Source organism: Oryx dammah, unplaced genomic scaffold (assembly GCF_014754425.2).
Source record: "Oryx dammah isolate SB20612 unplaced genomic scaffold, SCBI_Odam_1.1 HiC_scaffold_14, whole genome shotgun sequence".
NCBI classification, from domain to species: domain Eukaryota; kingdom Metazoa; phylum Chordata; class Mammalia; order Artiodactyla; family Bovidae; genus Oryx; species Oryx dammah.
In genome coordinates, this window is record NW_024070198.1 from 36,155,341 (window position 1) to 36,168,777 (window position 13,437).

Consider the following 13,437-nt stretch of genomic DNA (forward strand, 5'->3'; position numbering starts at 1 on the left):
AAAGAAAAATGTGTATGTGTGTTTGTGTGTGTGTGTGTGTGTGCGTGTATTAGTTGTTTCAAAGTGTTATCCATGTTTATAAAGAAAAGAAACAGCCTTAGATCTGTAGAGACCTTTGTATTAAAGAATCCCTGTGGGCAGAAACCTTCAAAGGGAATATCCTGTCAAATAGGAGCAACATGAATTCTTTCCTACTTTTTGACATTTTGTTAAATAATGATATAGATGGGACAGAGGGAGTGATGGCGTCATCACCAACTAGGTACCACATGGGTGGATAGTACATTGATCTCTCCATCAGATTCTGGCCAGGCACTCTCAACTCTGAGCTGAGTCATAGCGATAAAAAGCTTTAAAAAGGCTCTCTTAATGGCTGCTTTCACAAGCTGTTCCTCCGGGGCACTTCAGTCTTAACTGACTAAGAACTGGTTTGCTGTGTAATGACATAGAATTTCAAACTTTGTACTCGGTCAATCTACCGCCTCCTCAGAGGAAAGACTAACAGTCTTGCTCAAGTGAAGCAATGTAAGTGGTGGTTTGTGATGTGAATTATAGGTCCCTGAGAGCTAAATGATTCTCAAACCTATTTTTAAAAAGAAGTCCTGGGCAAGATAATTGACTTTCTTTCCTATGACCAGAACACTATGATAAAAAGTGAATTTTCACATGTCCTGATCCTCTTAGATCCTGAAATAAATTGGGTTGGTCCTAGTCATGTATTTATTTACATAATCTCTCTCTCTTCCTAGATAGGGGACTCCCTGAAGGCAAGGGCCATCATACTAACCTTTGTAGAACGCTATTAATAGCATAGTGTATCACAACTGAAAATTCTTCTATACCATTTCTATCTTCTTAAATGCACAAAGAGCAAAGGAAATGCTACAACCCAGTGCATCTCCCACACTTAGCTATAAGTTCATTTATTAAAAAGAAAAGAATCTCAAGTCATGAATGACACAAAGATAGAGAACCACCACCACTACCAACAGGGAAGGTCCTGGGTCTGAAAGGTTTCCTTTTCGAGTTGTAGTTTCTGAACTAGGAAAGACAGTGGCTGAAGAGAAAAAGGGGAACAAAAGGCACAGGAAGAGACCTTGCTCCCCTTGAGAATTACGTTTGCACTTTGGCATAACTCCTTTGTCCTAAACCCAGAGACATAAGAAACGGCACCATGAGATTAGATGCTATGCTTTATGACTAGGATGATAAAATCAAATTACACAGAATTTTCTCTAGAAGAAAGCTCCTTCTCACCAGGTCTGCTTCTCCTGACGAAGAGGTAAATTTTTCTGTGATTCACAGAAAAGATCACGAATCTCTCACGGCTCTGGCTCCCAGAGAGCTCACAGCCAGACTTCAGGCACACAGGCAGGAAATGTGCAAGGACTTGGAACAAGGAAGCACTTTGTATCTGAACACATACTTTCACTTTCCCTTTGTCCTGTTTTCCATATCCTCTTTTCTTTAAATTTTTTATTGCAAGATATTTGTATTACAACACCGTGCTGGTTTCTGCCATACATCAACATGAATCAGCCATGTCCCCTCCCTCCTGAAACTCCCTCCCAACTCCCATCCCATCCCACTGCTCTAGGTGTTCAGAGAACACGGGCTTGAGCTCCCTATATCACACCGCAAATTCCCACTGACTATATTTTATATATGGTAATGTCTATGTTTCCATGCCACTCTCTCATATGGTGTTAGTGGTAAAGAAACTGCCTGTTAATGCAGGAGACATAAGAGATGCAGGTTCAGTCTCTGGATTGGGAAGATCCCCTGGAGAAGGAAATGGCAACCCACTCCAGTGTTCTTGCCTGGAGAATCCCATGGACAGAGGAGCCTGGTGGGCTATGGCCCACAGGGTCACAAAGAGTCAGACATGAACAAAGTGACTTGGCCCCCACCCCTTCCACACTGTCCATGAGTCTGTTCTCTATGTCTGCATCTCCACGGCGAATGGATACAGAAATTTTGGTACATATATACAATGGAAAGCTACTCAGCTTTAAAAAAAAAGAACGCATTTTAGTTAGTCCTAATGAGGTGGATAAAACCAGAGCCTATTGTACAGGGCGAAGTAAGTCATAAAGAGAAAGACAAATATTGTATGTTAACATATGTGTATGGAATCTAGATAGTTCTGATGAAACTATTTCCTTTTCCTCTTAATTTAAAATTTTATCATCTAATGTTGCATGTATTTATGTAACTATCCCAATCTCTGCTGGACTGAGGAGAGGTTTACTGAATAACCCTACCAGATACATAAATACCAGTACAGCCATGGTCCATCCTACATGTATCCTGTCCTACAGGACAAAAGAGGATTTAGGTCTGAAGTTTCAAAATGAGTGGGTTGTGAATTCCTTAAGCAGAAACACTTTTAAATTTCCTCGGCTCTTAACTTAGGTGATAAAAGAACAGGAAATGAGAGAGACTCATTGCTAGACGTTAAGACACAATATAGAAAACTTTTGCTACAACACTCTTTAGACACAGGTATAAAATAATACAAAATATATATAAACAAAGTAAGTTACAGATTTGAAAGAAAAGACTAGAAACACATACCTCTATTGCATTTTTCTAAGACTTTTCTCTGTTCAAGAACTTCCAAATTTAAAACATCTTTTTCTTGTTTAACTTTATTTACCTAAAAATGTGATATTGTGAGAGGAGAAAACATCCAAAATTGTAAAACATGACATGATGATGGGTGACTTAAACTGCTGTTCAATTTTCAACACAATGCTACATTAAAGCAATAACTGCCTTCACTGTGTTAGGCTTTTATTAAAGCATTTTTATAGCCTCAAAGTATCTATTTAATTTAGGATATCTATCTGGAACTTCTTTACAAATTCCAAATAGCATTAGCATTGCTCCTTAAATATGGCAATGTTCTAGTCATCCAACGTAAATGATATTTCAAAAGGAAAAATCCAACTAGACTGCACCCAAAATATACCTGAATCATTTAATCAGAGATACAATATTAAATTTTGGCATTCATTTTACACTTTGATGACATTTGGCTTAAATAAAATACATATGAAAACCTCCCCCCAAAAAACTTCACTTTCTGAAATAATTTTTGGCATCACAGGAAAAGAGAATATCATAGTAAAGTTCTAAAAAAAGAATGTAAAGTTACATATAGCAAGTGGATAGATCTCAAAAGCATTATGTTGAATTTAAGAAGCAAATTTATATAGTTAAAAACATTCAAAATACTAGTTATTGTATAAATATAATCACTGAAATCATAAAAACCAAGTTCAGAATAATGGTTGCTTGGAGAAACAAGGCAGGGAGTCAGGAGAATGCACTCAGGGAGAGATACACATGGGTTTCAATAATATGTTAATGTTTTATGTACTGAACTGCGTGGTCAGCATATGGATGTTCAGATGTCTGAAATAATCATAAAAAAACTAACTTCTGAAATGGCTTCCAATAATACCTCTAAATGGGAGGGAAGTGAATCATCAATAAATAATTATAACTGAGAAATGGAATGCATCAAAATGTCTTTCTCTCCTACGATAACACTCAAGAAACAAGCTAAGATGATGGTCCTGAAAGGGCCCCTGAATCCATCAGCACTTCCAGAGAGTCTGTGAACTGGTCTCTTTTAGTACAAAGTATACTGTTGCTTTCTGTTTAAATTAGTAACTGGTATACCCTGCTCAGTACTTTCAAAATATCATTATCCTTCTTCCCACTCATACTTACTGAAACAGTAACTGAGGCTGGGAGGTAGATGGGCACTGCTTCCCAACCATTTTCACATTCTGGTCCTTAAGAATATGTGTATGGGAACTGGACGCGGCTGCTCACTGAAGGGACAATACCCCGGGACACTTGATATCACTGGCAAGATATCAAGGTGCTATAGCACATCAGTGGGGAAACCTTGGGCTACCGACTCTGAGAACCACTGACACAAGTTAAATTGAAACTGCAAAGGCAGATTCTTGAAGCTGCGTGCAAAGAAGGCTAAGTACGTGCTCTTGCTTTTACAGACAATTCAGAAGAAAAAATAAAAAGATTCTCCAAATACCCACTTGAACCCATTCTACCATCTACCATATATGCCTGTGTTGGGAGGTACAGAGGAGGAGAGCCTTTCTCTACTGAGTTAGCCCTCGACTAGAGAAGCAAAATCATTCTTCACCAGCAGCAACAGTGTTTGATTTCAGAGGCAGGTATCACTGTCACAAATCTGCAAACAGTGAAACATGCGGGATAACAGGAAACACTTCGATGCTATTTTAGTACATTATTTCTTGAGCTACAGAGTAGGCCCATGAATGCTTATGATCTTATTTTCTATACCATTTTGTAGGTCTGGAATAGTGGGGACAAGAGAAGATTAAAACTGGTACATGGTTCTCATGTCAGAAATTAGCTTCCAACAGCAAGTTTTTGATGCAGCCTGTCCCCAAATATCTTAAAACACTAAAGGTCCTGCCTTTCGGGCCTAAGATACATACTTCTTCTGTTACTTCTACAAGTTTGCTCTTGAGATTTTCCAGTTCGATGGCTAATATCTTCTTTTCCTCCTGAGCAGATACAATTTGATCTCGAAGTTCTGCATTTTTAAAGAAAAAATAAAGCCTTATTTTTAAAAGAAGAAATCAATCTTGTCAGAAGAATTGAAAATACCAGTCCATGAGCAGTTTACTGTCAAAGGTTTTCAACAATTAGAAGGAAAAGGAAGCAGCAAAAGACAATGGAAATTTCACTTGTTCCCCACTCCTAATATAGCTATGTTTCTTAAATTTTCTATCAGGCTTTCTCATTATGTTAAATGTACCAGATTATGTTTTCTCTGCATTGTATCAAACCTATATTCTAGAAACTGTCTGGCATTTTAGAAGAAGGATTTTTTAAGCTTTTAGCAAAACAAATTAAGGCATTGTACTAATTTCTTTTTTATTTTATAATGGCCATGGGCTCTTGTCACAATGCAATACAAACAAACGGGGCAGCTAACAATTTGGAGATTTTGATTTAAAGAAAAAAATCCTGATGTGCTGCCAATTTATAGCCCTTAAATATTATTTGAACTGACTCAAAATATAACCTATTTGAAAAAGGGTTAATTCTAATAATTTTCTCTCCAGAGTTGTGGGTGTTTTGTTTCTTAATTTATTTCATATTTCATATTATTGAGATTAACTGAAAACTGTGTTACTAGAGTAAAAATATTAGGCACTATAAGAGCAAAAGCTTCTGGTGTTATATTAAAGTTACTTCTACCACTCAAATGTTAAAAAAAAATACATGGACTAGCACAGTACTTAAATTTATACCCAGGCCCACATAGTTTTGCCACTTAGCTTTTAAGTGCTTTTAATTTCTTACCCTTCTCCAAGGACAATAAGAAACGCTCTATGTGGTTATTTACTAATAAATTAAATCAAACTTTTTACATGAACTCAGATTAATGAAGGGGCTCTCAAGAGACTTATTTCAAAACCACTTTCTCCACTGCCGGACTAATCTTGAAAAAGAATCAGAGACCATACTATTCAAGATCTAACAGAAGGGAGAAATAGAAACAAAAGGGAAGCCTTTAAACTTCCTCTCCCCATTCCTGCCAACATAAATACAATTTTTTCTTAGGTGAGAGGGTAAGAAGGGCCTCCCAGGTGGCTCAGTGGTTAAGGAATCTCCCTGCCAAGGCAGGAGATAGAGGAAACGCAGGTTCGATTACAGGATCAGGAAGATCCCCTGTAGGAGGAGATGGCAACACACTCCAGTATTCTTCCCTGGGAAAGCCCATGGACAGAGGAGCCTGGTGGGCTGTGGTCAGTCCACGGCATCACAAAGAGTTGAATACGGCTTAGCAATTGAGTGCACACAGGGTTAAAATGGCTTTCTTTTTACTTTCTTCTTTATATCTTCAACTGAAGTTTTATCTATCAAACCAACAAATATTATTCTTGACAGGTACAGTAAGTTAAAATGCTCTAGTAATTACCAAGCCCTAGACTGTTTTCCTACATCCTAAACTATATGTGCGTGTTTATTTATTAAAAGAGTAAATGTGTACTTCACAGATGTATTATGTGGTTTTGTCTTACAGAATCATTTGGGGACCAACACAGTTGCTTAATACTACATATTGCTTCTAGTTCATTGCTTGAATCTTAAGAGAAGTTCTTGGAGGGCAGAGACAAAGCAGTTTCGGGAGGTATCTTCCCCAAAGATTTCAACAGAGAAATCCGACTAATAGAAGGTGTTGGCCAAATAAATTTTTATTCATTCATTCTTTCATTTAACAAAAATATCTTAACACACAGTCCTATCCTTAAGACATGTATAGGTTAACTGACTGTTCCTGTCAAGATGGTGCTTTCAAAAGTACCTAATCCCAAACAAGAAAGTAACTCATAAAGCTACAGTCATCATGATTCTCAACCAGACTAACCTCTGGGACAAATAATCAGAATTTTTTTTCCAAAAAAGGACCCAGGCATCAGTATTTATTGAAATCCTTATGTAATTTCAATGTGCAACCAGGGTTGAGAAGCATTATCCTAATAGGAGTCAAAACCATGTTCAAATAATTAAGCCAGGAATCCTACCTTTGATCTGCTTCTGACACTGTACTGAGACACAAGTCTTGGCAACATCCTCCGGGTCCATGGCTGAATCTTCATCATCAATGTTAATCTCCTCAGTTATTACATCTGGCCCCAGCTTGGCCATGTATAACATGCTGATTCTTTTCAATGCTTTATTTTCTTTATTTAACTAAGGCAAATATAAAGACAGTTATTTTAATAGCAAATGAGTGTCTTGGGTTTTTATACAATAGTCAAATTAAGTGTCTTTTTGTCTACACATTCATCAACATTCACAGCATGAAACAGAAGAGTCACTAAATATTATTTTATTTATACTTTTTAACATTAAACTAATTAAGACCTATGCCTTACATGTGAAAATGCTAGTTATAATGGATAAATACAAGAAGAATTAAGATAAAACACCAGAATAGATTATATCGAATTTCAATTTATCCAGTCATTAATAGTCCTAATTTAAGACACTTTATTTGGTTTGATGCTGTGCTGTGAACACCTTTTATATGTTTGTCCCACACTCTCTATTTTTGAGACATTGCCACTGCCTCTTCATGTTCCACACAATTTCTGGAACAGCCAAGTTCTTCCAAAGCAATTCCTGTTCTCCTGGACAGGAACTCCTGTCCATGTGTCTGGATGTACAGTAGCTACTGGCAACCACACCACACTACTCACCTGAGGAATACAGAAAGGCAGTCTGCAGCAAGGCCAAAATGGAGCCAATGTGCAGAGACAGAGAAAAGCAACAGACACTGGGTTTCCCACAGGGTTCCAGTCCATTCCTAAAATGCGACTAGCTCATGGATTCTATGGGATTCTCCACTATCCCTCTGAACAAACTCCTACTTTTTTTCCCCTTTTCTTGCTTAAACTAATTCAAAACGTGTTTCTGTCTATCCCTAGAATTCTAATAATACACAATAGACTGAATATAAATACAAATAGAAATATTTCACCAGAATGCTAAAGGCCCTTCTCTATGTAAACTTTACACCAGAATAAGATGTTTAGTATGGCACTTGTCTGGCTTTGGTCTTTCATTTGTCATCATGATTAGGACCCCTCAGGATTTCTCTCAGAGAAAGCCCAGCCCATATCACTAGCAAGGTCTGGAACGCAAGAGGTTCCCTGACCTCTCTGGGGAATCAGGAAGGATCACTCAGGAATGGCTTTGAACCCTTTCCTGGATTCTTCCTGGGAAGGCTGGCGAGATCCATTCAAAGAATCAGGCACAGACTTTTACTCCCAGTCCCCAGACATAGCTCCAGCTTCTAGCTCTCCATATTACAGGAGAGGATCAGAAATATGATAAGAGACCTACGATTCCCAGTCTCTCTTCCTTCAGATGGACAATTCAAGTAAGCACTGTCGTGGCTTCTTTGAACCATGAATGCTAGAGCACGGCACTAGAGGCTCAAGGATCATTGTCAATTCTCAAAGGATGATATCTTTTCAGAATGCAGGGAAAAAAGAACAATTTAAGAAAAGAGTGGAAAAACTCAAGAGCTAATTTGTAATTCTGCCTCCTAATAAACAAATGGTTCCCAGCCTAGCACATTACAATCAGTAGAGTTAAAGAAAAAAAAAAACAACTTCCCATATTTGGCCTGAGGAAGCAGGCCCTCCCACCAGGCCAAAAATCTCTGGCGATAGAGTCCAGCATAGTACTTCTTCAGGGCTTCCCAGGTGATTCAAACGTACATCAACACTAAGAATAATTGATGTGGAGGAATGCAGTACTTGGGTATATATTTCTATACAATTAGCAGCAGCAGTATTATAGCAGAGCTGAGAACACAGCTCTGCAATCAAATTCTGTCTCTGCCTCTAGAATAATCTTTCAGTGTCAGTTTTCTCATTAGCTACTAAAGATTAAAATAGTCTCCATCCCATAATATGCAGATTAAATGACATATTATATATAAAGCATTTAACATAGTAAGTGACTTACAGTAAAAATTCAACAAATATTAGCTAATAGTAACAAAAGAGATTAATTTTGTTACTAATTAATTTTCCTCCAGAAATCATTTATAAGCTAGTATTCTTCAACCAAGGCATTTATCTATACAATGTTCCTTTCCCCAGGATTCATGAAAAACTGGAAATACTCATTTTTGCCATCTGATGCTTAACATACTACTTCCCAGGCCACCATCAAAGTAACATTTGATAACGTAACAGTTAACAGTTCTGCTCTCAAAAGAGTTTAATGTTCCAATCAAACTAGGCACCAATATCTACCAGCTATTTGGCTGTAATACAATTACTCTATTCAACAAAGTTACTTTCTCAAGAAAAAAGCCAAACATAATTTCACAAGTCTTCTCTGGAAACATCATTTTCATATTCTGAAAGAAGAAAATACAAGATTTATACACATGAAATCTTATGACCATATGAAGTAGAAATTTTTGAGAACTCTGAACTCACAAATTTAAGCTAAGCAATGTCACTGCAGTTATTAGCCATCAGGTTATATAGGTTAATGCACGCTACTTCTGTTTCAGAACTCTCCTAAGTTAGAAGGCAAAAATAAACCTTTCATAACCCTACAGGAACAGAACGTTATGCTATATTCAAATTTAAACTGGGTTTTTATATAGAGCACAGTTTAATGGATAGTTAAAGACACAAAATAAGCATGTTAAACAGACCTGGATCATACAATTTAAATAACTGGTCTATATTCTATTGGTTTAACTTTCACATTTCAGCAAAGCAAAGCATCCATACTTGCTTCTAAGGAAAATGCAAATTGCATCATAAGAATTAAACATTCTATTTGCCCTTAATTTGAGAGCAAAGACTTAGAAAAATAAGAACTTACAGAAATTTTGCTTTTTAGAAAATGAAAACTATTTTCAAAAATGACAATTAATACTTAAATCAGGATGTGTTACTTTCACTTACTGATCACATATATAATGAGGCTTCCAAACTTTGTATTCAAAGCTGTAGCTTCTTTTACATCTAATGAGCATATTGATAGCATTTAATCGAATAGATTTTTTTGGTTTTTTATTCTAAAGTCCACATACACTGTATCCTAAAGTACACTGTAGCCTCAAAAACAAACCATTTGTCCATTTTCAAAAGGGCTTCTTAAGAAGACAAACTCTACGTTAAGGGTTCTATTATCAATACTAAACTGTAAAAATGACCCCAGAGATTAGTAACACTGTCATAACCAGGGATGACTATACAGCCACCTGGCAACTTTTTCAACATTCACATGCCTGGGCCATACTCCTAGAGCAGTGGGTCTGGGTATTCTTAAGAAATCAATCCTGGTCTACTTTGAAAATTATGACATGATGATTGCAGGTTAGATGCGTGAATTCTTCCGCTCAAAATCAACTGTTAAACACAAAAGGGGGGAAATAATAAAATAATTTTAAGGGGACCAATGATTAAAGTTATCATAAACAAAGTCTGTCCCATTTTCACTTTAGTCCCAATTCAAGGTTATCCTGTTATTTAAGATGAGACAACAGCCGTCTAGGGAACGGAATTAACCTGGTCAAAGTCACGTATGTCCAAAATTATATAACTGGTAATAAAACCTGTATATACTGCCTCCCAAACCATTGTTTTCCATAAACTGCCAGTCCTGAGAGATAGGGTTCTCACTGTGGATATACCATAGCAACAGGAATACTGGTTAAAAACAAGAGAAAATACAGAAACTATCCTTAGCCACTACAAGATTCAGAATAGCTAGTATGCTCCAAACACATTTTTTCTACTTGGCCCAAAAGAAGAAAAGGAAATGAAAAGAAATTCAAACAATATTATGAACCTGTGAACCCTAGAGATATACAGAATAGAACCTCCATGTTATCATTCTTTTTAAAACAACAGCCTCTATCGCTATAGATTCTTTGGACAAATCATGGAAGAGAAGCTATATACACACATTAATATACTTATTTAGGTTCTGCCTGCATATCTTATGAATTCTAATGTAGTGTCGTTATGCAAACAATTAAGCAAATACCTCTAGCAAGCACAATGCTAATGCACATAGATTAAATTGACTGATTGACTGTCTGATGTATAGAGTTTCAGGTGCATCTAAAGAAACACTATGGAGGTAGGTGACAGTGGAGAGGGGAAAGAAACAAAACCAGCATCACTAATGAAATCTGGCTGAAAATCGCTGTAATCCATTTTCTGATGAAGTGGTTCAGATGCATTTTGCCCAACCCAAAATACGTAAGACAGAGATAAAAAATATTCCTTAATAATAATGTACTTCTGATGAGATAGAATATAGAAAATTACACACTTGGTAAATTCATCAGCTAGAAGCAATCAGTGGTGCACTGGAGGTCACCCTTAGCATGCCCTCACTCTGCTTTCACAAATAATCACCTGAAATGTACAGTCTGAGGCTGACTTTTTCATCTGATTCAAACAGGAAACACTCATTGCTCTTTTATGCCACTTTCAGTTAGTTTTAAACTTGTTTAGCATTTTAACCAAACGCACAGACATCAGAAAAGTCGAGTTCAACAGACCACTCTGGGACCATTTTCATAGGCAAAAATCACACACACACAGAAATACTGAGATACACATAGACAAACACTTCTTTTTTTATAATTGAAATAATCTTGGCATTAAGACAGATATTTACATAATCACATTTCAGGATTCTGAGACCTCTGATGAGGATCAGAATCAACTGATTAGAGAGCTAGAAAAGCAGAAGAAAATAGAAGTCACTGTGTAGAAAAGCAAGTTGAACTTTAAAAGCTCAGGTAGAATTCCTTTATATGAAATGTCTCACCTTTGTTGCCAAAGCTTCAGCACTTTCTCGACAAGTCTTCTCTATTTCAAGATGGTTCTGCATAAAATTCACTTCCTCTATAACCATGTGAGAAACTAGGAATGAGGGGGGAAAAGTCTTAGCATTCAGAGATTAGTCAGCTATTCCAGAAGCCCACACATCTTGTCCCATGATTAAGAATACTGTAATTCTTTAGCTGGCCAGACCGTCAGCTATCATGGAAAAAAAAAATGTTGAAGATGCTGCTCTGATTAAATCTTAGCTAATATTTGAATGTAGAAAGAAAGAAAACAACAAAGAACTCTTATGGCTATTACACACGTTTTAGGAAAGCTACTGAGAATTTTTTTGAGTCTGTTTTCTATGTAGCTGTCTATATAACTATAGACATGTCTGCTAATTTAAACAAAAGAACCTCTCATAAATTAAAAGTGGCATGTATTATTTCCTTTTCTTTGCAGAATACTACTTATGCATCTTCTCAGGAAAACTAGCTAAAGAGAAATGTTTAAAAACAAATCTCACATATTGATCTCATAACTAGAATAACAATGTGACAGCTTAACTAAATTGAGTATTTCAATAATAGTCTTTATTACTGACAAAGTATTTCATAAACTCCAGGGCAGAAAACTATAGCAACAAGATTTTTGCACTATGTGATGATAAAAGTTGATGGTAACAAATTGCTTCTCACACCACAGACTGTCAGGAAGATTAAAAAAAATAACAAACTTGATGTTTAACCAATGTTTCAAAAACAGCAATTCTCAGACTTTTCGGTGTTCTCAGACTTTTCAGTGGCTGGTTTATATAAATGAGATTCAAAAGTACAAAATAATTTAGAGCTTGAGTTATACTTTGAAGATCAAGTAAGAAAAATGCCAAATCCTTTCACCCATAATTCTAGTTGAAAAGAAAATGCTCAGAACCTCAAACTTAACTGTAGACATGTATATTTATTGATATTTGTTTGGCTTATAAAAAAAAAAGAAAAATTAAGGGCACCAAAACGTGAAACCCAACAAAGTTAGGGAAAAAGCACTGGGCTCACATAACACAAAGAGAGATTACTCTTGCTTCATTTAAGCCTAATTAACCTGCAATTATGATTAAACTCAGGGGAAAAAATTTCTCTCCAAATTAAATACAAAAATGTATTACTTCCTAAGTCCATCCAAAGTTCTTATTATGTTAATATTCAAATTCATAAAGCAGCACTAAATGGCCAGAAACATCTCTAACCTTGACATTTTTTCAGGAGTAATAATGATCCGCAGCAAATGCAGGCCAACCAAAAACCACTTAACTAATTAGTAGTTGCAGTCACCGAGAAAAACATGAATCAACACTGTTATTACAAGTGGCACATTTGAGTGGCATCTAATTATGACTTGATGAGCACGATACTTGCATTATCAACATTACTACTGCGTCCCATCAGGGCCTAAAAGCTGCTGATGGCATTGACTTCGAGAAACTCCCACTCAATGGTACAGCAGCACCCAACAATCGGCTTGGCAGGGGCCCCCCTCACTAAATGACACGTTAAGCGTAATTACTGGTAGACATTGTAAATAAACAGGATTGGAAGTGAAAATTGTACCAAGTGCATAAGACACAATCTGACACATTGGAAGTGGCAGCCTTAATTGAGAGTTTCTTTGACTGCTCAAGATCATTTCAACTGCATTTCTCAGAGGACAGTGATTATAACTGTGGAGACAGACGGCATAATGGTATCAGCACTGCTGACAGAGCAGTGAATTAAATTGTATCTGCTGCTGTGTGAAAGCCTTGATGAGAGGTACAGATGCCGTAGTGGTCTTATCATTATAACACAATGGTCATGTTGTCATCAACCTTTCTGGCTCCAATTGAAAAGAAATGATTGTGTGTTGAAGCTCTCCCCACCCCCCCTCCACAGCACCCCCCCTTCTCCTCTTCTATCTCTTGTTCTGAATAGAACCAATTTTCAGAGAGCTATGAAATCACGCAATAGGTCCTAAAATGCAGCTGCTTGGCATACAAACGGGT

At 36.7% G+C, this 13,437-nt stretch overlaps 1 protein-coding gene across 3 annotated transcripts in view; it reads right to left on the reverse strand.

Annotated features, from left to right (window-relative positions):
- The window catches only part of SHTN1 (shootin 1), a 115,000-nt gene that overhangs the window by 56,295 nt on the left and 45,268 nt on the right, over positions 1-13,437 (reverse strand). For all 3 annotated transcript variants that reach the window (XM_040254825.1, XM_040254824.1, XM_040254826.1), the window contains exons 4-7: positions 11,401-11,495; positions 6,603-6,771; positions 4,503-4,600; positions 2,578-2,659 (exon numbers count right to left, since the gene is read on the reverse strand). In XM_040254825.1, coding sequence (XP_040110759.1) covers positions 2,578-2,659; positions 4,503-4,600; positions 6,603-6,771; positions 11,401-11,495 — 444 coding nt within the window. The remainder of the gene's footprint in view (positions 1-2,577; positions 2,660-4,502; positions 4,601-6,602; positions 6,772-11,400; positions 11,496-13,437) is intronic.